At 45.0% G+C, this 27,149-nt stretch overlaps 1 protein-coding gene across 1 annotated transcript; it reads right to left on the reverse strand.

Moving 5' to 3' along the window:
* Nucleotides 1-27,149, reverse strand: CEP68 (centrosomal protein 68). Its single transcript, XM_073339474.1, has 6 exons — nucleotides 27,069-27,149; nucleotides 12,302-13,825; nucleotides 9,894-10,016; nucleotides 7,407-7,503; nucleotides 5,136-5,305; nucleotides 1-454 (listed from the first exon to the last, which is right to left on the reverse strand). Exons 2-6 carry the CDS (start codon nucleotides 13,823-13,825, stop codon nucleotides 404-406), a joined length of 1,965 nt encoding a protein of 654 aa, XP_073195575.1. The 5' UTR covers nucleotides 27,069-27,149; the 3' UTR covers nucleotides 1-403.

The following is a 27,149-nucleotide window of genomic DNA, read 5'->3' on the forward strand; positions in this document are numbered from 1 at the left end:
CAATAAAACCACACAGCTTTACTTGAAACAAAGTTGTGTATCAGGGCAATAGAGCATAAACGGTGTGGGTACTTTGTTTAGCCTACTCGCCCGTTTTAAAAGGTGGTAATTCCTGACAATTACACACTGTTAAATGGAACAAGCAACTTCTAAAGGGAAATGCTAATGAAAATTTCAGTGAGCACTTGCTTGAAGAGCACCTCTGTACCTGCTACAACAACAACTTAAACTGCCGGACTTTTTTAAATAAAAAACACAGTAACCACCAGCTCTTACTTCACAAACTGATGAAAAGCATCCCAGTATTGCCAAGTAGCACTGTACTTCGTGATCAATTTCACTTTGACATTTCTATAAAAGTTGAAAATGTTATTGCTTAGAGTGTCTTGCTGCATCTCGCCCTTCATGCCTCCAAAGATCGGCTGACAAATTCCATCTCTGCTAGAGGTATTACCTGAAATATAAAGAGAGAGCTAGTTACCACAAGCTGGCTGCAGTCCAGGTAAAGAAAAGCCATGTTTGCATTGCTTAATAATCTCTGGGTATATCTTTGAAGAGTAAAATATTATACTTTTATCGCTTGTTCCTTGCTAAGTCACAGGTGTGGTTCTTATTCCTTAACAGCTTTCAAGGAAGCAAGTTCTTATTTGCAACTAAACAAGTTGAAAAAGGAACAGCAAAAGTAGGTTAGGTTAGGTATCTTCTTAGAGATTAAAAGCTGAGTTGTCACTAGCTGAAGAAATGCATCTCTTCGCATGACTGTCACCATACTGTGCTGCAAAGAAAACAGCTTGAAGCATGTCACTGAAGGCAAATGATTCAGAGCCATGCGTGTGAAATTCAGATATCAACTGAATACTATAGTAGTATTATGTGCATCACGGCAGCACCAAGGGTATGTCTAAAATGCATTGTAAACCAAGATCTGGGACCTTGCTTGTGGTTCCCAAGCCCGTACTTGAGTATCCATCCACACTGCATTGTAAACCTGGGTTTACAATTGCTGGACCCAGATCTTACAGTTGTGCCTATTACTTTATATATTCTATTGGGGGGGGAAAAATCCTCCCCACCAACAGGGGAGAAAGGCCATTTCATTTTGGGTACCTGGCCCATATCGCTCAGGGTGGGCCTCTGATGGATGGAGACAGCTGGGGGACGGGAGGAGATTCTAATCCACCTAAAGAAATCCCTGAAGCCTGCTGCAGGGCCCTTGTGCTGTGGAGTTTGGAGGGGAGGAAGGAGGAGGCCTGGTTACTCCTCACACTCATTGTTGATATCAGCTACCAGAGCGGGGTTACATGGGAATCAAGTGAGAAGTAAGGACGCTCTGTTGCCCCTCTCTCCTCTCCAATACTCACTCTTACTCAGGTATCTGGATTGCCTGGGCCCTGGTGCCTCCCACATGGAACAGGCCTCCTACCTGGGCAGAGAGGAGCCTATTGTCTGGGTGCGCAAGGTAGCAGAAGACTGGAGTTGAGCGAAGGCGGCTTGGAAGGATAGCTCTAGTGGATGCCAGAAGCCTAGCCCAGCCCAGCCCAGCCAGCTGTAGGGCCAGAGCTGTATGCACCAGTGTGAATAACAGGATTCTGGTTTGGGGTGTACCCTGACTTTCTGGAAACTCTCCAGCTCATGGAAAACTTGGTTCTTTAGATGGTTCCTGTAGCCTGACAGCTGATATTGCTTAGGCCAGGGGTCGGCAACCTTTCAGAACTCGTGTGCCGAGTCTTCATTTATTCACTTTAATTTAAGGTTTCGCGTGCCAATAATACATTTTAATGTTTTTTAGAAGGTCTCTCTCTATAAGTCTGTATATTATAGAACTAAACTATTGTCATATGTAAACAAGGTTTTCAAAATGTTTAAGAAGCTTCATTTAAAATTAAATTAAAATGCTGATCTTACGCCGCCGGCCCGCTCAGCCCATTGCCGACCTGGGGTTCCGTTCACCTAGGCCGGCAGCAGGCTGAGCAGGGCCTGCGGCCGGGACCCCGGCTGGCAAGGGGCAGGCAGCCGGGACCCCAGACCGTCAGAGGGCTGAGCGGGGCAGGCAGCCGGGACCCCAGACCGTCAGAGGGCTGAGCGGGGCTGGCAGCCGGGACCCCAGACTGGCAGTGGGCTGAGAGGCTCAGCCTGCTGTCGATCTCGGGTTCCGTTTGCCGGCCCTGCTCAGCCTGCTGCCAGTCTGGGATCCTGGCCTGCCCCCATACAGTGGGTACCTACCTTCTCCCTGGTTCTAGCCATTCTCTTCCTCTCTCTGCACTGAGATGAGGGTGGGAGTGTGCTGAGCACAGGGCTGGGGGTGAAGGAGCAGGCTGGGGGTTGGGGTGCAGGGTCTGGCTAGGAGCTAGAATGAGGGAGGGGGCTCAGGGTTGGGGCAGGAGGTTTGGGTGTGGAGCACTTACCTGGGCAGCTCCCATTTGGTGCAAGGGGTGCAGGTGGGAATGGGGGGGGGGAGGGTGCAGGAGCTCCTGTTTGGTGCTCAGGGTGGGAGTGGGGATGTGGGGGGTGCAAGAGTCAGGGCATAGGGTGTGGGGGGTGCAGGAGTCAGGGCAGGGGGCTGGGGAGTGTGTGAGGAGGGTGCAGGAGTCAGGGCGGGGGGTGCCGGAGTCAGGGCTGGGGTTGTAAGGGGGTGCAGCGGTGAAGGCAGAGGGCTGGGTGTGTGGGGGGGGTGTAGGGGTGAGGGCAGAGGGCTGGGGGTGTGGGCTGGGGTCGTGGGGGTGCTTCCAGCCCCCTGCCCTGAGCAGCTCACGGGCACTCTTGTCATGCTATATTACAGTAACACAGAGGTGCAGCTTGTAAAAGTCAAGATCAGGGCACGTTGCGCTCGACAACATACAAACACCTAGTAGAGCCAGTCCTTATTCCAAAGAACTAACTAAAGCGCAGTGATTTGCCCAAGGTCACACAGCAAGTTGTTGTCAGAGCTGGGAATGGAACCAAGCTTTCCCGAGTCCTGGGCCAGCCGTCTATAACCTGACCCATCCTGCCTGACTCATGAAACCAATGCATCTTCCAGAAGGAAAAACATACTTCCCAGGACAAGGAGCCACTGACCAGCATCTTTCGCAAGTTGCTAAGACCTCAACTTCCCTGCACCCTTGACAGGGTTAATTCTATAAAGATAACGATCTGTTGGACTCTATCTTGGAAGAGGCAAAGCATTTCATAACTACCAGGGAGATGACTGGGAGAAGATACCATGTTCTCTAGCTGCTCCAGAGCGTTTCTGAACGCTAAAGCCTTTGCAGAGGCTCCAAGGTCACTGCCTAGGTGTCGTCTCATGCGTTTTTAATGTTTTTGAGGCAAAAGTCTCATGAGTTTAAATTTCAGTGCTCTATCCGCAACTATCACGGGTAGTCCTTGTTTAAACATCAAGCCCTACAGAACAAGGCTAGTGCACAAGTCTTACAGAGAGAAAATTATATATATGAATGAATCTAAATTCCTCTAAACAAAATACTTCTTGATTATCCAGTGCTGATCCTTTGGCAATACTGCCCACGGTGAAAGGCCTCAATGTTTCATAGCATAAGCTGCTTGCTGGTGGTGAAGCTTTACTTTGCAACCCCAATAGGAAACAGTAGTTTGAAATCCCTTGAGAATTCAACACATTCTCCCCTCTACTGGTGAGGGCCTGTAGCAGCTGCTCTGTAATTCGGCACAGACCAAAACCCATGGTGAAGTCAGGCTTTAAGCCTGTGGAAGTTGGGTAATTCTCAAAGACAACAAAGCTCAGAGGCCCCACTGCGCCTTCCCCACAAGGAACACAGCTTTCTACGGGCTGTGCCCCCACCACCTACCCCTGTCATGCCTGAGCCTTCCCACCCCAAACTCCAAGGGGTGTCCATGTTGGGAAGGGAGAGCTAATGATCCTCTGAATAGCCTTAACTTCTGCTGCCTTTCCCAGCAGATTTTTGGGCAGGTTTGGGAAGGAGCACGCGGAACCTAGCAGCTGCTTTCCCTCACCTCCCAAAACTAAACACACCGTAGCCCCCCGGAGGATGCCATGTGGCCCCCACTTATGAAGGCCACATGTAGAAACATAGGAATCGCCCTTCCTGCTCAGGCCAGCGATCTATTCTGGCAATGACCACTGTCCGGTGCTTCAGAGAAAGGTGCAAGAAACCTTGTAGCAGACAATAACAGAGCAACCTGCCCACAGGTTCCTAGCTCCAATCTGTTAGTTTTTGAATTATGCCTTAAAATGTTGGGTATCTGATCTAATGTAACTGTGGTTGTTCGCTTTACCCACACAAATGTCTAATGATTTTCTGAAGCCTATCATTAGCCTCTATGATATTCTTGTGGCAATGAGTTCCACAGGTTGGTTATGTGGAATGCTATTTGTTTTTATCACTTTGAAACCTGTCGCTTTTCAAGTTAAGAACAAGAGAACATTTAATTGTCATATGAGGAAGGGCACACAAGAGCGTCTGATTTATTTCTCTAAGCCAGTCGTTATTTTTGTACATCTCTAACACGTCCACTTTTACTGGTCCCTTCTCTAAACAAAAACAATCTCTTCTCGCATAGAAGTCTCTCCATGCTTGTAATCAATATTGTCATTTGCCTCTGCTGCCAGTATGTTGTTTGAGAAACACAGTATTCTGGTTTAGGGTGGACCACTAATGTATAGAATGGCAAGACAATATTTTCTAGCCCATATGTTACACATACTGCCACTGTTTGATGTTTTGACCATCATTACACATCGAACAGAGGTTTCATTGAGATGATCTTTTTCCTAAGTTGTTACATTAGCTTAGCTGACATTACTCCTTCCAGCATGAATCACCTTTCATTTGTCAGCAGCGAACTTCATCTGCAGCATTCTGCTGCCCACTCACCTACTTGTTAAATCTTGATCTTGTGTCATTGGCAAGTTTTGCCACCTTTCCCCTCTCATTTACTACATTCCCTTCAGCAAAAGGGTGCAGGACCCTTTGTGATTTCGCACTTCGGAATCCCCTTTGGGGCTGGGTCTAAGGTTTTGGAATTTCCAAAAACATGTGGTCTTTAATCACACAGATAGTTGAATTAGCCCATTCTGGAAATCAGACTGTTTATCCTGAATATCACCATGTCACAAGAACCAATGCAGGAAGGGATTCACGTTTTAGTCCTTTGCTTACCCACTTGGCTTCTTTTGCCTGGGCAACCGTTTGTTGTGTGTCACTGTCCTTTATCAGGCTGTCACCGCCAATGGCATCCGTAGCTGCCAAAACCGATTCATACAAACGTTCTGCATGGCTTTCAAGTTCTTCTGATTGTTTTGCAATCAATCCAAGGGTGTCCTTTAAAACTAACAAGAGTATAGGGAGATTTTTATTACCATGGAACTTCTACATAGTGAAGCCAACACAGAAAGCAGACAGGAGTGTTCCATCTACATTTTATCAGATTTATTTGTAACACAAATCTAGGCATGTGCTTCTAGAAATGATGCCTCTAGTGCAGTGGTTCACCGCCTTTTCAATACCACAATGCAATGTTATAATAGAAAAACGTTTGGGGACCCCCAAGTTGAGACCAGGTCTCGAGATACACATGCAGTGACTGTGCATGCAGTCAGATCATTTTAAAAACTTAAATCTCTTTGAACAAAGTTCCAGCTAGATTTCATTCCCCCAGGCAGTGGAGGATTTTTCAAAGATCTATTCACACACGTCTGTGGGCACAGCTGTTAGCTCTCTACTCAATTCACTCCCCAAACATTAAATTAAGGTTTTAGAAGTGCAAAGTTTTACAAAAACAAATCAATAGAAAATAGAATCCCAAACCAAAGCTCCTGAAGGTTTACAGACCCTGACTTCCTTTGCACAGGAAAGCGGATGATGCAGCTACTACTGGTTGTAATCTAAGTAGCCCCCCCACCCCTCCCAAGCCTTTGTCTGAAGCCAAGATAGCTCCAACACAAGCTGACTTTAAAAACCAACTAGTCTCTCTCTCTGCATATCTAATCAACATGCTATCCAAAAAACAGGGTCCTGATCTGGCCCCTGACAGCTCCAGCAGCTTAAAGAATGTGACCTCAAGTGTGTCTCCCCACCAGGGAAATCCACCTGACACAGAGGTGTTCTCTTGCCACCCCAAGCACTAGGCTGCCCTCGTGTGCAGCCCCTAGGGGTGCGCTCCAGCTATTCTGAGCTGGTGGGGAGTGGCCCACAACTGTCTATTCAAACAAGTCCTTACTGAGCACAGAACGGTGCAATGGAAGCTTAAAGCCATCTCATAGAATATCAGGGGTTGGAAGGGACCTCAGGAGGTCATCTAGTCCAACCCCCTGGCTCAAAGCAGGACCAATCCCCAATTTTTGCCCCATATCCCTAAGTGGCCCCCTCAAGGATTGAACTCACAACCCTGGGTTTAGCAGGGCAAAGCTCAAACCACTAAGCTATCTCTGTCTCCTCCTGCTTATGTTAAATGGTCCCTTCCCAGCACAAGATTTACACCCCAATCTACAGGGAGTTTACCACATCAGGGTTCTCAAACCCTTAATACAAAAACCGAAGCATTGAAATGGAAACGGTGGCAGAACCAAAACGATGACGTCTCCTACTGCTGCTACCATGCATTAGGGGAAGGGCAAAGAGCGCTCCATGCCTGGAGCAGCTCGGCTGCACTACCTGCCAATGCTATTAGAGGAGAGGAAGGCGCAGAAGCAGTCTAGAGAAGGGAAAAGAGAGCACCAACCCTGTGACCTTATTACAGAAGAAATCAAGATCTGCTACTGTCTGTTACCAGCAAACTTCACGACCATAACATCTCCAGCTGAGTGATGGCTGGAGATGAAGTTGGCAAGTAGCGTGTTCGAGAAACAACTATACAAGGTACAGAAAAGAAGCATAAATACGTGGCTCTCCCGTTAAATTTCCAAGAAGTATCTTTGACAAATGCCTTCTTATTTGAGGTGGAGTAGAGGTGGCATGGGGAGGTTATGACACTAGTTTAAAAAACTGTAAGCGCTAAACTAGCCTGTGAGTGATGGCTTAAATGGAGACAAATAACTAGACTAGTCTTCCATGAATTGGAGTCTGAACTGCAGTTGAGGGGCCAAATGCAGCTCTTGAATTGACTTGCCATGGTTTTCACCAGGACTCTCACCTTCACCTTAGACCTGCATCTTCAAGGGTAGACTTTAGTCCCCAGACTATAAGTAAAAAGCTCTCATTAACCTCCCCCTAGAGCTCACTGATAAACAGCCCAGTTTCAAGTTATCAGCCACTTCTCTTTAAAGCTCCCACTAATTTTGACACGGTTGCTGAATCTCTCCCCCACACAAAGCATAGCTCAGGACATGAATCTCAGAGTCTGGCTGCAGCTGGATGTTGACCTCTTGCAGGTTTTGTTGTCACACGCAAAGAGACACTCTCCACATCCCGTCCAAAAGAAAGCCCCCTTACCCGGTGAATTTGACGCCATACATTTCAGGAGGGTTTCACCCCTTTGTAACACACTCTCTGTCAGCGTCTGGTGATCAGCTACATCTTTCTTGAATTGCTGCGAAGATAACAAGTTTTGTTTTTACAAGCGTTTTGCGGCCCGTATACCAGGATAGAAATGTACGACTAGCTGCTTGCATCATGCTGCCTGGAGGAAGACCTATCATCAAAAGGACCTCAGCATTCCTGATCTCCTGGCCTATGGGAAGCAGCCATTTTGGAAGTGTGATGTGCTTGATGTTTTGGGTAGAGATGGGCCCAAAGGTGTCCCCTGGATATGAATTTTCCCTTAGTTTTTGGGGGTGCTTGGATCCTGTGGTTTGACTCTGGATCAGATAGAGAAGCCTAAGACAGAAGGCTCTGACTTGGACCTACTCATCCCAGGAAATCTACTCACACAATTTCCATTACAGTGTACATGCAGCCTTATAGATGAGCCCTGCGCATCACTCTTGCTGAGCTATAGGGTTCCAAGCACTTTAGGCCACGCTGTAATCTTCACAGTCACCCCTGGGAGGCAAATGGGTAAGTATTATCCTCCCCATTTTACAGAGGGAAGAACAGACGGAGCTCAGGTGATGTGCCCCAAGGCCACGCAGCGACTCTTTGGCAAAGCAGAACTAGACTCGAGTTCTGCCACCACCCTGAGAGCTATGCGCTAAACCTGGGAGCACATGGCCTCCCAGAGACCTGGGCACCTCCCCTGGGGAGGAGAAAATGAACAAGTCCCTCCACAGGTAACCAAAGGTAACTAAAAAGGATTACAACTAGTAATGGTCCATTCATTCTACCACTCTGATTTCTCATCACATGCCAACACAAGTGGAATATTGTGTGTAGCATGTGCTCACTGCCCTAAAAAGACACACTGAAAAGTTATACTAACTTCTAACTTGTAGAATACCTCGAACACCTGTGCCCTACACAGGTAAGGAAAGAGACACCTGGAGACAGAGAGCATTTAGTGGGCCAGGCCAAGTGGAAGATGAAGCCCAGCTGGGGGAGGAGCTGAGCAGGGAGCACAAAGGGAGGAAGCCCCTGCTGAGAAGGCGGCTGCAGGGAGAGAATGCTGCAGTCCCTCTCTGGTTGCTGGAGAGTGGAGGGAAAGCCTTGCGAAGCAGAGGTACAATAAGCCCTGGGTGGGGCTGTGGGAAGGCCAAGGAAGGCAGAAGTCCAGGAAGGCAGTGAGCAGCCTGAGGCAGCAGTGGAACCCAGAGGAGCCTGGTTCCCTGACCAGCCACAGGGATGGGTGGTGTGGAAACACCCTGACACAAGGGGGAGGACGACTACTGAGTGTGGAACTGGGCCAACTGGGAGAAAGCCCTGGGAGGCATCACTCTGCATCTTAGGAGGGTGACAGCCCTGCAGAGCTCAGAAAGGGGTGAAGAGCCTGCAGCGGAATACGGAGAGTTATGTTTATTTGAGTTTAGTTTATTTATTTAAGGGGTGGGGAGGGAACTAAATGTGACCTGGCTGGAGGGGCATGTCCTGAGGAGAGGCAGAGCACTGCAGGGCTGGAGGGGCTCAGCTGTCATCAGGAGGCGCTAAAGAAGAAGAGCCTGAGATGCCACACCCAGCCATGGGGGAGCACGCTAGTGGCGAGTCTAATCTAACGCTTGGCTTATTTGGAACGGGTAAAATGGCCTATGCACCACTTAACACCCTCAAACGGACTGTAGGTGAGCTGTGGGGCTGGCCCCACGCCCGGGGTGGATATTCTAGGGCTCTGAGTACAGCACATCTCTGGAAGGAGAACAGAATGGTAGTGCAGATACCGTCCCCAAATGGCCAGGGCCCACCCCTTTGTTCAGTAAGATACAGCAGGTAACCAAAGAACGTATCAAGGAGAAGTAACAGAGGATGTTAATAAAATACAACAATGGAAAATAAGGTTCCTTCCCCCAATCACATAGAGAAAATCTAAATAAAAAGCGTTAGAGCTACGTGACGCTCTCACACTGACCAAGATAACCCCCCGCCCTTGTTTCAAAACATACTCTACCGAAATATGCTGAGTGGGATTTTCAAAAAGGCTCCCAGCACTGGCCTAACTCTTCTCCCACTGAAATCAATAGAAGCAGCCATCTATCTTAGGTACTTACATAGCCTCCATTACTTTGTACCTGAGCACCTCATAATCTTTAATATATTTATCTTCAGAACAGGCCTGTGAGGTAGGGCAGTGGTATTATCCTTATCTGAGAGATGAGGAACTGAGGTACAAAAAGGCTGAGTGACTTTCCCAAGGTCACCTAGGAAGTCTGACAGAGCAAAAATTGAACACAGGTCTCCCAGACTAACATCCAATAACTGACCCAAGGCCTACACGGAGTCTTTCTGAAGAAAAAAAAAAAAAATCACAACCCTGAAGTATTTAGAAGAAAAAAAAGAAGAGTTTTATGCAACATTTCCTACTAAAATACATGTCTGGGGAGAAAATATAATTACCAGGTAACGATGTAGGGAAGTCTTCACACTTTCAACGTCTGGTTCGGGTGGAATCCAGTTGTCTGTAACGTCTGCTACTTTGTACAGCCAATGAATTAGCTCTTCTAGCTGACAGCAAAATATCTACTTAGATGAATCACAATAAAAGGCATTACTTCTCTCTTTTTCCATAATAATGACATTAATACGTGGCCAAAGGATGCTTCACAGAATGTTTATTCCATGCTGCTTTAGAATCACTGCTCTTGAAGGTCCTTGTTTGAGTGTTGACTTCTTCCTTCTCTTCTTTCCCCTCCGCCCCACAAAAAACCCAAGAAAGCTATTCATTTATTTGGGTTTAACACTCTTGAAACGAAAATTAATGTCTAAAAGCACACTGAACAAAATTAATATTGCAAGTTACATCCTATGCTCTTGCAAGCCATTTTAGGGCACAGATGAGGAGGGAAGGCAGAGACAGATGAAAAATTACCAGCATACTCCAAAACGTATTCAACGTGGCTAACGAGTCACTAGTGTTATTGACTTGACTTTCAAATGGCTGCTACGAAAGGCCTTTTAGTCAACGGAATTCTGCACAGGCATGAGGGTTTGCTCGCTCGTCTCTCTCTGCAGGAGCGGGGCCCCACTTTGTAGAGCACCAGAGTTACTGAATGTTTTTGCCATGAATCTTCCTAAAGGTCTATTTTTAAATTGTGTGTGTGTTTGGGGGGAGGCCGGGTGTATTTCTGCAGGGTGCTGAGGACCCTCTGTACGAGCTAAGCACCCTCCGCTGCCTTGAAGATAAGAATCAGGCCCTAATTCACCTAACCCTTGTCTACACTAGAAAATTATAGCACTTTAACCACACGAATAATGTTAAAGCACAACCAACTCCTCCTCCCTACCAAAAGGATGCAGTTATATTGGTATAAAGGTGCTTTATACTGGTATAGCTAGTCTTGTACAGGAAGGGGAATAAGCTATCCTGGTAAAAGGCACCTTTGTACCAATATCTGTATCCACGCTATGGCTTGTACTGATATAACTATGTCAATTAAAAAAAAAAAAACCCACTCCCCTGCCTGAAACAGTTATACAGTTACAACTTGCAAGTTTAGAACAGGCCTAATAAGAACTTATGTGGTGCAAAGTACAACCAAACAAACACAGAGATGAAACTGCTTGTTCGAAATGCTAAGGCTGGGATCGGTGGACCTAATTCTGATCTCACATACTGTAGTGAGTTAGTCCTGTGCCTACGTACAGCAATCCCTCCGTATCTGTCTCTATAACTGGCATTAGCAATTAGCAGCATGGTCGCTTACTCAGAATACTGACAACCATATGACCAAATAAACGCAGTGTGATACTGGGGACAAAGCCACTACTTAGGAAGGTCTAGACCCAGCTGAAACTAAAGGGAGCAAAAGTCCAGCAGGAGGAAAATCAACCCCTGCCCCCCTTTTTGAAATGTCATCAAAATGCAGAACAATTCAACCAGCTCAACAGCGAGTCAAAAAAGTGTGTGTGTGGGGGGGGGAGGGGGAGAAATCACCAAAAATGTTTTTCCTTTCCCCTTCCCACCACCAAATTTCAAAGCTGGATAAAAATTTTGATCAGTCCTAGGAGTTACACTGAAAATTCTGATTTACAGCATATTAAGAAAAAGAGACTTAATAAACTTTCCTGACAAAAATCTACCTGGTTTCAATATGCACTTAAACTGGAGCCAACTCACGGATAGGCTCACAAACTTTCCAGCAATCTGGGGTTGAGCTTCAAGCCACGCTGTAGTTTGGGGCAGAAAAGCAGACAATTTCACAGTGTCATTCTTGCTGTGTCTACCCTAGATCGTTTCCCCAAAGATTTGCCACCAGGGCAGCTTCACGTCAACGGCAGCAAAGGCAAGAGTGCTTGTGTAGACAAGTCACCAGAATCACCAGTGTTTTCACCATCAATATCATCTAACCCTGCTCAGAGAAAGCCAAGGAAAAATGCTGTTAATAATGCCAGTGCCTTGGCTATACTAGAGCTCTTATTCGTGGAGCCGCACTAGTGGGAAATGTTGTCGGTGAAAGTCCAGCACAGACACAGCTTCTGAGCTTTTCAGTACGTTCAAACCTGAAATTTCAATGTGAAACTCAGTAGACACGAAACCACAGCGCCTCACGAAGCTGCAGGAAAAATCTCCTGTTGCCTGCTGGGATCTGCACTTTAGCCTGGGTGCCACAGGCAGCAAGAGTTGTGTGGCGTTCTGGAACCCCAAGCTGGCAAAGGCGCCCTCCCGCAATCAGAACCAGTCTGCTCCAATGAAACTTAATGTATAAATTAGTAGCAGCTGCAGGAAATTTAAACATCATGCAAAAGGAACTGGGAGGAAAACAAAAATACACAGACAGCTTCCATTAATTCTGGTTTCAACCCACCTTAATACATTGTGCAAGTGACTCTTTCTGTTGGTCCTTCCCTTTTGTTAGATGCTGCCCTTCACTCTCCAGTGCACACAGGTATCTCCCATCTAGCATGTCCCTGATGGAGGGCATTCCCAATCTTCTTACAGATTCCCTGTGGTCCTGGTAAATGGTTTTTGTAGAGGGCTTTTGAAGGTTGCATGCGTGACACAGAACACAATCCTCACTGCCCTGAATTCCATATTTGCTCTTTACGCTGCCTTGATCTTCAACAGAGTCAGAGGAAAGCTGCCCTCTGCTGCCACTGTAGCATGGAAGGTCTTGTTGCACCTGGTCATGCCCCGGTCTCCCTTTAGTCAGCGAAAGATCAGACAAATATTGAGCCAAACCTTCTAACTCCTTGATTCTGGGAGGCAGGGAAAGAAATTCTTCATCATTCTCCCATGCTTTTTTCAGTGTCAGTATTTGTGTAGTGGATACAAAATGACTGGCACCCTTTTCCTTTACTTGATACTTTGAAAAGTCTTCATCTCCTCTGTTACCCCAGCCTCTCCCAGCTATGTGAGTCGGATCACATGGACTTAGTCCAGCACACTTAGAAGTAAGCAAACTGTTTGCAAACCCTCTAACGGGATCGGCTTTGGTGAGAGTACCAACACATTCTGCAAAGGACACTTTTGTGACAGGTGAAGGCCCATAGTAAGGAACTGCTCCTAAATACCCTGGCTTCTTAGACAAGGGAGTTGAAAATCTCTCTGCTGAGATCCCACACTCCTTACTCTGGCTTACGTTGCTCCCTGAAGCATGGTGATTTTGACCGGGTGCACTGATACACTTCAAAGTGCTCTCAGGTGAAACGGAAAAGCTGTCAAGATCTATACCAGAGTCATGGAAGAAGGGATCAGGCATCACAGACTTGGGGTTCTTTGCAAGCTTGTATTTTGGCTTCAAGGGGTAAGTGTAATCAAGCAAGTCCTCATACTCTTTATTAGGATTCCAGTGTGGAGACTGCCGGTCCGGAGACGGGGGTAAAGAATCAGGTATTGCACATGCCCAGTAATCAGCCTGAAAGGACGACCTATTTTTTTCCTGTTCCACGGCTACGCAGTCATCAAAGAGAGGATTTAACCGCCTGCTTGTGCTGAGCATGGGATCTTCTACTGGAGTACAGCCACTGTGCAGATACCGAGAGGGGAAGACTTCAGATGAAGGAAAAACCCTTCGAGCTGGTAAGCTTCTTGACCTTATCTCCTGCTGTTCAAAGTCGTCATCTTCTGAAGGTGGCATGGAAAGGCTCGATCTGGAAAACGTTGGGATTACTGTCTCAAAACTGGGGAGTGTTCTGTTAGGCAAAGACTTCAAAGTGGCTGAAGAAAGGGAAAGTGAGGCCTGGCTCCCAGGGTCAGCATTTAGGGCAGGAAGGGGCTCAGAACTGGAGAGGTAAACTTTGGCCTCCATTGCTGAGCTCTGAAGTGTTGGCTGATGCTCAGGAGCATTCGGAAGGTGCTCCTTGTAGCCCAGACATTCCACCATTTTCATCTGCTTGAAACATTGGAGGGAGGGGGGAAAAACATATAGAATGAAGCAATGATAGTTCACACATTAAAGGCCTGTATGTCGCGTACGGCTTTGACTAGGTTATAAATGCGTTTCACCAATGGGGAGAACTCCAGCAAACAGAAATGAGAAAACAAATTTCTAACTCAAAGGGAATTCTTTGAACAATACAAGTAGCAGAAGTGCAAATAAAAGCCCTATTGTGTTGTCAGCAGGACAAGAATATAGAGATTCAGAGCCTAATCCAGGCCTGGTGTAAGCAAGCACTCACATGTCAACTCCATTGCCTTCAGGGCAGTTGTACCCATTTACACCAGCTCTGAAATGGGCTGGTACTGTCGCCATATTTGCGGTGAGGCAAACCAGGTACCTGGAGGCTGTATGACACATCTGTCAGCATGAGACATCATTCACGATAAAGCATGTGTTGTGGGGAAAAGGGATGTGAAGTGTCATCACGCTACATTTATTTATTTATTCATTCAGAGTGTTTAAATACAACACACACCAATCCAGTGATCTGAGCCTCTATCCCATAAACTAACCATCACAACGAAAACAAAGGCCCGCACAGAAGCGTAGCCAATCCTCACCCGCTTTAACAAGGAGGAGAAAGGATGGGCTTTGCAGCATGCCCACAATGTTAACAAGTCTGGGTTTTCATAGACAAAAGGAGTCCACAACTGAAGGCCCCTCAGAACGCACCACCAGCTGTTCCCTCTCGTTTCTATTGAGGGAGCTCAAGCATCTCTGCCGATCTGAACAGCGGCAGTGTGTCGCAGGGAGAGATAATCTCGCAGGTAACCAGGTCTCACACTGTTTGTGGCTTTCACAGGTTAAAACCAACACTATGAATTCCACCCAGAAGCTTATTGGAAGCCAACGCAGACCACCAAGCACTGGTCTGATGTGCTCCCAATGTGCAGCACACTAGGCTGCATCTGCTCGTGATAGAGTATGTGCCCCACACAGTTGACAAAGGAGTTAACTGGAAACAGAAAGCAACTAGTACACAGGGTTGCACCTGGAGGCTGGGCCAGGCCTAACTGATGATGAAGCCCAGCTGGAGGAGGTGCTGGGTGGAGAGCATAGAGGGAGGAAGCCCTTGATGAGATGATGGCTGCAGGGAGAGAGGGGAAGGACTCTGCAGTCCCTCCCCGGCTGCTAGAAAGTGGAGGAAAAGACTTGAGAGAAGCAAATGTACAGTAAGTCCCAAAAGGGGCTGTGGGAAAGGACCTGAAGGAAGGAAAACGAGTCCAGGCAGGCAGAGAGAAGTCTGAGGGAGCAGACCCTAGCTGCTTGCCACAGGGTGCCTGGACTGGAACCCAAGGAGAGGGAGGACCTGGGTTTCCTAACCAGCCACTGGAAAAGATAGTGCAGACACACCGTGACACAAGGGGGGAAAAAGGACAATGGAGTTTGGAACTGGGGAGAAAGCCCTGGGCAGGCATCCACCTGTCCAAGAGCGAGAGACCAACCTCACAAAACCTGGGAAGGGATGAAGAATCCATGGAGGAGTGAACCTGAGTAGAGGCAATGAGTTACGTTTATCTGAGTTTAATTTATTGGACTCTGTTTACTCCACAAGAGCTGGGACTAAATGTGATCTGGCTGCAGGGCTAATTCACGAGAAGAGGCAAACCATCACAGGGCCGGAGGAGCTACCGACAGGGGGTGCTAGAGGTGGAGAACCTGATACCTCCTGCCCAGCCCCGAGAGGGCAAGTCAGTGGTGAGTCCATTCTAACATCGATCTAATTTAGTGTTTAGATGCACATCGCTGGCCAGGTCAAGCAAAAGAGACTACTTGCAATTATCTGGAGGAAGGCTCCAGATAAATGCTCCGAGTGGCTTACCAGGCACAGAAGGATTTACCAAAAAATGAATTAATCTGAAATGCTTTGGTAAAATCTTTCCAATAGCCAGGCTGAGGGAGGGGGATGTCTGCACTGAACCTCATTCCCAACATGTCTACCTCAAAGGCCAAAATTTACAAACTTGGGGAGTCCAAAGTCAGGCTCCTAAATAAGTGATATGGGGGCTTGGCACAAGTGAAAAAATCAAGCCTGGTATAACAGATCTCCAACCTCATCTGGGGGTCTTTTGCTGAAAATGTAATAGATAAAATAATAAGTGAAATCTTCTCACCTGCCGCCCTCCAGGGTGGAAAAGAGTGCTGCTAAAGCGATGGGGCAAATAGAACCATTCACGGTAGCAATCAGTTAATGGCTGCCTCGCCACATATGTTGCTTTTGCTCTGGAAAACCTGGAAGAAGGTGTTAAAGATACTTCACAAAGCCTGGGCTTTCTCTGGAAGACTCCAGTTACTCTGTGGCCTGTTCCATCCATTGCCAGATCCTCAGTTCCTTTTGGGGACGGCTTCACTTCCGCGGCTTCTGAAAGCGGACACTCACTACTAACTAGCTCAGGGCAGTCAGTCTCTAGTTCTGGGTAGTTCCACCTCCCACAGACCTTGGCCCTCACATTCAGGGAGGCTTCAGAACCTAATTTTCACACATCCAAGGCCATTCATGCAGAACTCCTTCCCCTCACAGACCATGCACTTGCAACCTTGGGCTCTCTGAAAGAAACAACAAAGTGACCCTCTTTCCCAACTTCCACACAACTAAAACAATATGGATTTGCTTTACCCTGCGTCTAAGTAAGGAAAAACACTTTAGCCTGTCCTGAGCAAAAATCGTAAGATCACATCATCTCTGTGCATCTTTAATCACACAAAACAGCAAGTTTGCTTTCATTCTTTTCCAGCACTTTTCTGACTTCACATTACAACTTATTATGCTAAAAATCACAGTTTCGCTCTTTGGAGAGTCACTTGTACTCTAGTGGTACATTCGGAACAAATGCAGGTTTTGTACCCTGCTCTGACAGCTCTATGGTTGCTAACTAAGGACCATGATCCTGAGAGCACTTCTGCACATGAATAAAGTTACTGTGTCCAAATGAACAGCCATTCTTTTCACTAGCAGTTGTGTATCTAGGGCTGCTAGAGAATCAAGCCCTAAAGAACTTCTGGGACAGGTAATTTCCTTACAGGGATACATGGGGATTTCTCGACAGGTCAACTTCTCTGAAACGGAGACATTAAAGAAAGGGAAATAAAGCAATCATCTCAGGACCTGATTGTGCAACTTCTACCTGGATGAGTGATTGATTACTCATGACTAATTGCTCATTGATGGGGGATCAGGGAGTGGGTGTGCCAGTCATCACAGCTTTGCTGGTATCGAAACAAAGATCAGTTGCACTGACAGGGTGGCATAGGTTACTTCCACGCTGGAGCAAGGAGCGAATGGCGATTGAAGACTGAGCTAACTTAACATTTTAGGTCAACCTGGGTACACCGCTCATGAACGTCCAAAATCCACCATCCCTGAACAATTTAGTTAAGCCAACCCAACCTCCAGTGCAGATGCCACTAGATTGATGGAAGAGTTCTTCAACTGACTCAGTTACCCCACCTTTGAGAAGTCTATTCATTACAGTGATGGAAAAAACCCTTTTGTCGCTCCGGGAAGCATCTACACTATAGCGCTACAGCGCCGTGCCTGTGCCATGGTACTGCCTGGAGCGTAGACATAGCCCGAGTCGCAATTCACTCCCTGATTTGCTCCTGGGGCATTGCAGGTGCGTGCTGCCTGTTACTCAGGGCTTGTGGAAACTCCATGATCGAGCCCTAAGGGAATAAGTTCCCGCAGTCCCTTAATTAGATTTCACTCACTCTGGAGGAGATGTTCCTCCTTTACACCAGTGTGACGCAGCTCAGAATCTGCCCTGCTCTACCCAAATTGCCTTTTATACATCTATAGGGTCTTGTCATAAAACCCCATGCACACACCATTAAATTCAATCAATCATTCTTAGAAAGTAAAGACTGTACCAATACAACCTGACAGTACAATTTGCAATGCCAGTTATTTTTACACTATCCCACTCAAGGGTTCAGACCCAAAAGCAGCTACATGGTTTGGGTAAGTTTCAGAAAGTTACAGAAAATGTCACTTCTTGGGATATCACAAAATCTTGTAAACAAATTACAGATCCCTGTTAGCAAGATGTTCATATAGAGCTTTAAACCTAACTTCTGATCTCTCAGAAAAACACTGTTCAATGACCACAAGGAACCTTTTTTACTTATGCACTTTGAACCATAGTCAGTACAGGTGCACCCCAACTGTGCAAACACGAATCCAGTAACGACCAGCGTGGTAAAATAACGTCAGCCCTTACTGTCATTCAGTTTCTTTTAATATGTCGAAGAACACACCTGACAAACATTTTAGCTCAAGGTTCTGTGTACTTTAAAATCCAAAAAAAAAAATCACATTATCTACCTTGTCCACAAGTATGTTACTAAATAGATCCTTGGGCATCCATGGCAGCAACTCTCTATAATCCCCCAGGTAGAAAGTCATAACAAAGGCTTGCGGATGACAAGGCTAATTTAAATAAACAAGTATGTGGAAGGCTTTAAACAGCTACTAATTAGTTTAGCTGGATCTGAGGTGATCCAGGAAGACCACCACTGTGGGGAACAAACACTCTGTAGAATTTTTCAACCAACTGAAGGATTTTATGGTTTTTTAAAAGAACACAGGGAAATTATTTTAATATACATGAGCTCAGACAATCAATAATGCTGTGCTCAGGTTATTGCACTTGACTTCTGAGAGAAGCCCATTATAATTAGAACGGGTCAAATAATATTAATCAAATACAAAATCTGGCTACTCTTGGCTTCACCAAGCATTCACAAACCAGTGCTGTTATTTGCTAAATTTATTAGGTAGCCAAAAATATTTATAGAATATTACAAATGGCATTTTTTTGGAGTTTTTGAAATACCGAATGTTGGTATTTGAGCTACCAAATTGATGTTGCCAATATTCTGGTGAATAGAGCACACCTTGCTGTGACAAATACATGTACTCACCAGTCTCAAAGCTTCATGAATACGAAAACACTTCAGCTAGGTCGAATTGATCTGATGCCGCAGCATTACCTAAATATTAGTGGAATAGGCTTTTTTGCTAATCAATAAGCTCGAGCTAAAATAGTAATGCATGAAAGGAGGCCATCCAAGACAAATCAATTGCAAATTCAAAAGGTGGGACACAATTAACAGCCTTTTAAAATTTTTTAAATTAACAACATCCTAGCTCAGTGGTTCTCAAACTGTGGGTTGGGACCCTGTTTTAATGGAGTCGCCAGGCCTGGCGTTCGACTTGCTGGGGTCCAGGGCTAAAGCCAAAGTCAGAGCCCCACCGCCCAGGGCTGAAGCCGAAACCCGAGGGCTTCAGCCCTGGGCGGCAGGGCTCAGGTTACAGCTCCCCAGTCCAGGGCTTAAGCCCTCAAGCTTTGGCTTTGGGCCCCCCTGACCCGGGTGGTGGGGCTCAGACTTGGGATTTGGCCCCCCTGCCCTGGGCAGCGGGGCTCAGGTTTCGGTCCCCCTGCCCGGGGTTGTGTAGTAATATTTGTTGTCAGAAGGAGTCATGAGGCAATGAAGTTTGAGAAACCCTGTCCTAGCTGGTTCTGCCTGCAGCAACCACAATCATGACCTGTCCCTGTGGGACAAATCGGGCATGACAGAATCAACATTCAGCCATGGAACATTCGTCAGATGAGAGAAATTCTTCGCAACATTTCATAAATTTAACAAACATCCTTAAAGAAGCAAACTGGTGTCAGACTGCTTTGCTCTGCAAGTTCCTTTTAGCTACATAAGGAGTTGCAGGGATGGAGGGAGACATTTCTGCTGATATCTCACAGACTGGGGGGAAACCTGGTTCCCCATTCTGCAAGAGGTTTTTGAGAGTTTTAAATTTGTTCCTCTCCTAAAACGGGATGAATGGTCAATCTTGAAATTTTTCACAAACTGATGATAATATTTTTTTTTAAAGTAAGATCTGGTAAATCAAAACATTTTAATTTTGACTTTTTAAAGTTTTGTAGTATAAACTAACAAATTTCAAACCCCTGCAAAAAAAAAAAAAAATTGTGGGAGATTTGTTGAAACTGACCCTTTCCCCAGGAACAATTTTTCATTCGAAAACTCCTTACCAGCTGTGGTCACCTCTCCTGTGCCGGACATCCCAGTTTTAACTATTTGTCTTCTAACTATGCTCCTCCTGCTCAGTCTCTGTATACTTTTTTTAAAAAGGCAGATGGTGGGTCTGCCCCTGTACTAATGACAAGTGTGTAGTGGAGGGCAAAAGTGCAGAGTTCTTCCCCAAACACACACTCCACAGTGCTGCACAGGCATTCTAAGGCAGGGGTTCTCAAATTCGGGGTCGGGACCCCGCAGGGGGTTGCGAGTGGTCAGCCTCCACCCCAAATCCCGCTTTGCCACCAGCATTTATAACGGTGTTAAATAAATTTGAAAGTGTTTTTAATTTATAAGGGGGGGTCGCATTCGGAGGCTTCCTGCGTGAAAGGGGTCACCAGTACCAAAGTTTGAGAACCACTGTTCTAAGGCCTTGGCCATACTATTGTTGCAGTGACATCACAGCAGCAATTCTCAGCCTTTTCCAGACAAAAATCCCATGTTAGTGAATACTTGTAAGTGAGATCTGGCTGTTCATGGGCAAAGCAATCTTGTAAGTGAGATCTGGCTGTTCCTGGGCAAAGCAATCCTACATTCCACATATTCTCTTCACCTGACTCAATTGTGATGTTTTTGCTTAACGGCAGACCTGATTTATTTATTTTTCCCTTTAATTCATAACTTTAACTCTGACCAAAATAAATACTATTATTGCATCAGGAGGATCACCCCAAACAAGAGAAGAGCCAACAGAGACGTCTCCTGCCACTCTTCTTCCCAGCTACTGACTATCAAAAGAAAAGAGATGAAGCCACAGGCAGAATGACTGGGATGTCCCTATTTCATGCCAATTGCTGGTTGGCACCATTGTAAGTTACAGCAGCCTTAGGGCTGCTCTAACTCAGTACAAGGAGGAGCAGTCCTGCATGCAGATGCAGCCAGATTGGGGTGTCAAATGTGGGCTTTAAGCCATCTCTGCGCACACACCTCTCCCTGAATTGTGCAGTTCATCCATAGCAGAGTAGATGGTCTTACATAACAGATATAATTAATCCTCAAATGCAAGTTTATCTACATATTTTTACCATAAATGTATTAGATACTTTTCCTAATAAATTACATGTACCGAACTATTCTCTGGAAACAGCAGTTGGAACTACTTTAGAAAAAAAAAATCCACTGTCAATTAAACATAGCAACTATGAAAACCCATTTATCTGTAAAAATATTTAGACACCAAAATTGAATAAGCAAAAATAATACAAAAACCACCCCAAAAATCTATGGGTCAGAGTCCAGATTGTTGTGTTGCAAGGAAATCTGTCTCTCCCCCCCCCCACATACTTGATAAGAAGAATGTATTTGTTTAGCTTGTAGGCAACTTAAGATTTACGATCTCTTCAACTATTCACTTTCTTGCTTTTAATTGCAGAGGTTTTATAAATTATGTGCTATGTAGTTGAACTTTAGTCACAAAGGATATGTCTATGTTGCAAAAAAACGCCAAATAAAACCCCAAACTCATGACAGCAAGTCTCGAAGCTCAAGTCAGCTTACTTGGACTTGTGCTGTGGGGCTAAAAATAGCAATGTAGATCTTCCCACTCAGGCTCTGAGATCCACACCCATCGCCAGGTTTCACAGCCTGAGCAGGAAGATCTACACTGCTATTTTTAGTCCTCTAGTGTAAGCCTGAGTCAGTTGACCCCATGCTCTGAGGTGGCTGTTGGGTCTGATGTTTGTTTGTTTTGCAGTGTAGATGTACTCTCAGTGACCTTACCTGACTTCTTTAAATAGTGTTTTGGGTTTTGAATTAACTATAATATTGAACATTTACACAACTGAACGTTAGTAAGCTACATACCAGTAGTTTAAACCTTAGCTGTAGGTGATTAAACACAATCTTCAAAGAGATGGACTTGTCTGGCTGGAATGCCTGAGAAATGACTTTGCCACTATGGCACCTCTAGCTAGAGTCCTTCAGTTCCAACTGGAACCATCTATTGTGCAAAACCAGCCCATGATCATAAACCTTTAAAAGATATTCCAGGCAAATCTAAGGGTACTACATATTAAATTCCAATACTGATTCTAGAGCTTACAGGTCAGCACTTCGTCTGTTACATTACATAGTCCCCTGCTCATATATTTTGTTCACTCCTTCAGCAATAAAATCCTTCAGGATTTAACTGTGGATCCCAAAATATATCAAAGATACTAAACAGGCATCTACTAGACAGTTCCATTCCCTCCTTGTTGTTTTCACCCTTCCAGTACTATAGCCCGCTCCCTTCGTTGTCACTAATGCAACGGTGTATACAGAAGGTCAGATTCAGACCTGGTGTAAACAATGCAACTCCACTAGCTGCACCTGCTAATATCTGTCTAGCTCCTTAATAATTTTTATTGTGCTTTCTTGAATTCCTTCTGATTTGTCAACATCTTTCTGATACTAAGGTGTCCTCACACTGAATGTGCATTATTCTAGGCGTGTGTTATATCCCTGATCCATAACATGATCCCTCTGCGTAGGCAGCCCCGTGTCAAAGCTAAAAGGAAAAAGGGGGCTGTTAATAGCATAAGAAGTAAAGGGAAGGTATCCATTTAGCTGTAATCTATGCAAGGAACAGCTTGAATCTCCAATGTTTGAAATTTAAGCCAGCTCCTTCCTTGTGTCTTAACACATCTGAAATACACACACACACACACACACACAGAGTGTTCTTGCATTTCTTTAACCACAGGCTTTGAACTCTTCAATTTAAAACATTATCACCACTAACTTCAATATAAGCTTTTTTCGGGGAGCGGGGAGGCTGTGCAAAACCAGTCTGTGCAAGTCCTAAGAGATAATGATCCCCTCCACAGCTCCCATTGAACTCAACGGGCCTGATCCTGGTCCCACAGGATGAAGAAAAATCAAAGATTTTAAAACAAATTTAAAATCAGAACCTTTAAATTCACTTTTCTTTTTAAAAATCAACCTGTTTATAATTAACTTTAAAATTATGATGACCTCTATAATAAAGGCCCAAACTGACTGTAATATTTTAAAAATCAATTAATAAAAATTTGGTGCATTAGTGAGCCCTCCCCAAATTGGCAAGTTAAAGGGTTCTGCTTTTTAATTATATACTGTATTGCGGGGAAAACATCTTTAACTTCTGAGGTCGCCTCATACTTATAAACATGTCACAATCAAGTATTGCACTGGGTAAAAATATTATTTTCAGTCTTTACAATGGCGTGAATGCTGGTATTTGCACTTCTAATGTAAGTACTTCTCAGTTTCTGCTGTTCAGAGAAGATTTGGTCTTAATGTACATAGTTTCAGTTTAGCTAGTAGGCGAAGAGAGAAATGAAGAGAATATTCTTTGGACCACTTCATTCAAAACTGAGAAAACAACTGGAAGCTGAAAAAACAGGAAAGCTGATGAGATCAGTTTCTGAAAATGTGGAAGGTCACAGGGCCTGATTTTCAAAGGTATTTAGGCACCTAAAGATGTAGGTGCCCAGTGAGACTTTCAGAAGTCTAAATACCACTTTCGGAAGTCTAAATACCAGTCTGTCAGTTCACTACCTACATTTAATACTGCCTTTGTTTAATAAATCAGTTAGTTGTAAATTAAAAAAGTTTATGAAACATATTCTTTTGTATCCAACACATTGTAAGGTCATGTTAGTTAACGGGTAAACAATTTTCAAATGCTGTTTTGACATATTTTTTATTGAATTGCAATTTCCATCCAAATGCAGCTTGACAGAAGTCACAAGTAAAAATAATCTAGTAAGCAGAAAATGGTGAGTGATGCATTTCTTAACACAAAAAACAGAAAATGAAGAATCTGATTAAATGTATGTTTAGCTGTATAATTGTGTAAATAAGTGTGTATAAATACAGTGTATTCTCCTGGTAACAAAAAGTTACCACCAAATATAGTCTTGACATTTTGACAATCAGCATGTTTTAATGCTTCTACCAGCCAGAGAGAATGTTTCTTTAGGGAAACAACTCAAGTACAAATGCAAAACAAGATTTCTATTCCATAAAAAGTCAGTGGGCTCAGGGCCTTGTCTAAACTAGTGTTATTAAAGTTGCTCATGGCACCTGAGTTTCGTAGGGAGGTCTACTCATCCTAGCCCCAGACGGAGCTCTTAACTGCAACAGCTTGAGTGTGATATGTGATGAGTTCGGAAGCTGGGAGCAGCACAGCCTTCGCAGCAGGGAGTTTGTTTATAAACTGTGGCAGGGTGATTAAGATAACAAAAGGCTTATCATTAAAGTAAATTAAGGGTTGTTAGATGATCCTGAAAGCACTGCCAGGAACTTCAGTTAAAAGACAGGTTTCAGAGTAGCAGTCCTGTTAGTCTATATCTGCAAAAAGAACAGGAGTACTTGTGGCACCTTAGAGACTAACAAATTTATTAGAGCATAAGCTTTCGTGAGCTACAGCTCACTTCATCGGATGCATGCAGTGGATGTATCCGATGAAGTGAGCTGTAGCTCACGAAAGCTTATGCTCTAATAAATTTGTTAGTCTCCAAGGTGCCACAAGTACTCCTGTTCTTTTTGTAGTTAAAAGATAGGAAATAAAGGGTAGGAATAAGAGGTGAGAATGGGAAGAGGTAAATAGTGATGACCATCAGGGGTCTGTACTGGGAACAGTCCTATTCAACATATTCATAAATGATCTGGAAAAAAGGGGTACGCAGTGAGGTGGTAAAATTTGCAGATGATACAAAATTACTCAAGATAGTTAAGTCCAAAACAGACTGCGAGGAGTTACAAAAGGATCTCACAAAACTGGGTGACTGGGGGCAACACAATGGCGGAAGAAATTCAGTGTCGATAAATGCAAAGTAATGCACTTGGCAAAATATAATCCCAACTATACATACAAAATGATGGGGTCTAAATTAGCTGAACCCGAAGAGATCTTGGAGTCATTTGTGGATAGTTCTCTGAAAACATCTGCTCAATATGCAGTGGCAATTAAAAAAGCTAACAGAATATTGGGAATCATTAGGAAAGGGATAGTAGATAATAAGAGAAAAATATCTTATTGCCTCTATTTAAATCCACGGTATGCCAACATATTGAATAGTGCGTGCAGATTTTGTCACCCTATCTCAAAAAAAATATATCTGATTTGGAAAAGGTACAGAGAAGGGCAACAGAAATGTATGAGGAGACATTAAAAAGACTGGGACTTTTCAGCTTGGAAAAGAGATGACTAAGGGGGGATATGACAGAGGTGTATAAAATCAAGACTGGTGTGGAGAAAGTGAATAAGGAGGTGTTATTTACTCCTTCACATAACACAATAACTAGGGGTCACCAAATGAAATTAATAGGCAGCGGATTTAAAACAAAAAAAAAAAAAAGTATTTCTTCCCAGTCAACATGTCGAACTCTGCCAGGTGATGTTGTGAAGGCCAAAACTATAACATGATTCCCATAAGAACTAGATAAGTTCATGGAGGATAGGTCTAGCAATGGCTAATAGCCAGGGATCTAACATCATGTTCTGCATATCCCTCGCCTCTGTTTGCCAGAAGCTGGGAGTGGGCAACAGGGCAACATGATGATTACCTGTTCTGTTCATTCCCCCTGGGGCACCTGGCACTGGCCACTGTTGGAAGACAGGATACTGGGCTAGATAGACCATTGGTCTTACCCAATATGGCCATTCTGATGTTCTTATATAGAACCCAGATGTATCTGCTCCCCGCTGTAACCCACTAGACCCTGCTCTCCTCCCAGAGCTGGGATAGAACCCAGGAGTCCTGACAGTGTCTCTCTCTGTGTCCACAGAGTTAGTAATAAAGTAAGAATATACATTAAAATTTTAAACCTAATCAGTGTCCCTTAAGTGACTTGTTCACAAGATGTCAGAACATGTTGTTATGAGAGCTGAGTGGGTCTAATATTTATTTAATTTTCTTTCTTTTATAAAGAAATTAGATACTGGGCTCCTGTCAGTTAACTGCTAAGTTATCTCCCAAAAAACTAGAGTTTTCAAGTGCCTAAGTAGCCCCAGGAATCACAATTGAAGTTGTCCCCTGATACCAAAATCTGAAACGTGCCCCAGCGTTGCTCCCAATGATAGAGCTGAAGTGGAGGTAGCAATTTCTGGCATATTTTTAGGAAAAGGCTGGCAGAAACAATGGAAATCTGCCCACCACTCAGGAGCAGGCCCAATAGAAGTTGTGGGACGTCAGTATCTCTCAGGAATTGGCCCCCAACACTCAAAATTTGCCACTGAATGGTATCAAGAAACCCTATTTGACAAGCAGTTTCTTTTTGGCTTACGTCTGGACAGAATTAGAGAAAAACAGCTTTATCTCAACAAACTGTGCCCTAGCTCCAGCTAAGTGCAATTGGCTCACTGTAGACTTTAAACACCGTTACTAAGCACTGGCATTTCCTGATACCCAATATAGACTCTAAACAGCGTTAAAATCAACATTAAAAATGAGACCGTGAGCGCCACCAGGCAAGGATTTAACTTCTTGGTCACAGAGTTGACTCCACTGTAGAGCACTATTTATAGCAACAAGGCTGCATTAATAATAATAACCAGCCAAAGTGAGACACCAAGGCACATTTGAGCTGAATATTCTCTAAGTTCCTGGCATGCCGTGGGTGATAGAGGAGGTCAAGAATAATAGTACTGCTGAACAACACATTAGTAACAGGCAGCATTAGTCACAGGCATTTAATAAGACCACAGAAAGATGATGATTCTCCCTCCCGTAAACATCTGGTCAATCCCAAAATGCTTTTGCCATGGAGGAGAATGGATCGCTGCTCAGCCCGCAAAGGCAACAGTTCTGGTGCTTTACTCTGATCACAAAAAAAGAGCACCAAGGCTGGATACAATTTTTGCAAGCTCCTAGGGCTTGCCCCTGAAAGCACTGATTTCTGGTTGTTCCCCCCGAGCACCAATCCTAGCCTCAGGAGAGCCTGAAGCTCAACCCCGACACACAGAGGCTGGCCCTAATTCTACGCTGCCTTGCAGCAGGCCAGTTTCAGGCTGGTGTGACTCCACGGGAGTCACTCCGGATTGACGCCTGTTGGACAGCAGAGCAGGATCCAGCCCACGCCCCAGGGCTCTCTCGGAGAGCTCCCCTTACCCCCCACCCCAGAGACGGGCTCCTACCTGCCAGGCGGAGGGACAGCAGCAGCCGTGGGCGCCCCCGCGCTCCCTCAGCCGCCCCACGAGCGCCGCCGCCGCGTCCCC

Source organism: Lepidochelys kempii, chromosome 3 (assembly GCF_965140265.1).
Source record: "Lepidochelys kempii isolate rLepKem1 chromosome 3, rLepKem1.hap2, whole genome shotgun sequence".
Taxonomy (NCBI): Eukaryota; Metazoa; Chordata; order Testudines; family Cheloniidae; genus Lepidochelys; species Lepidochelys kempii.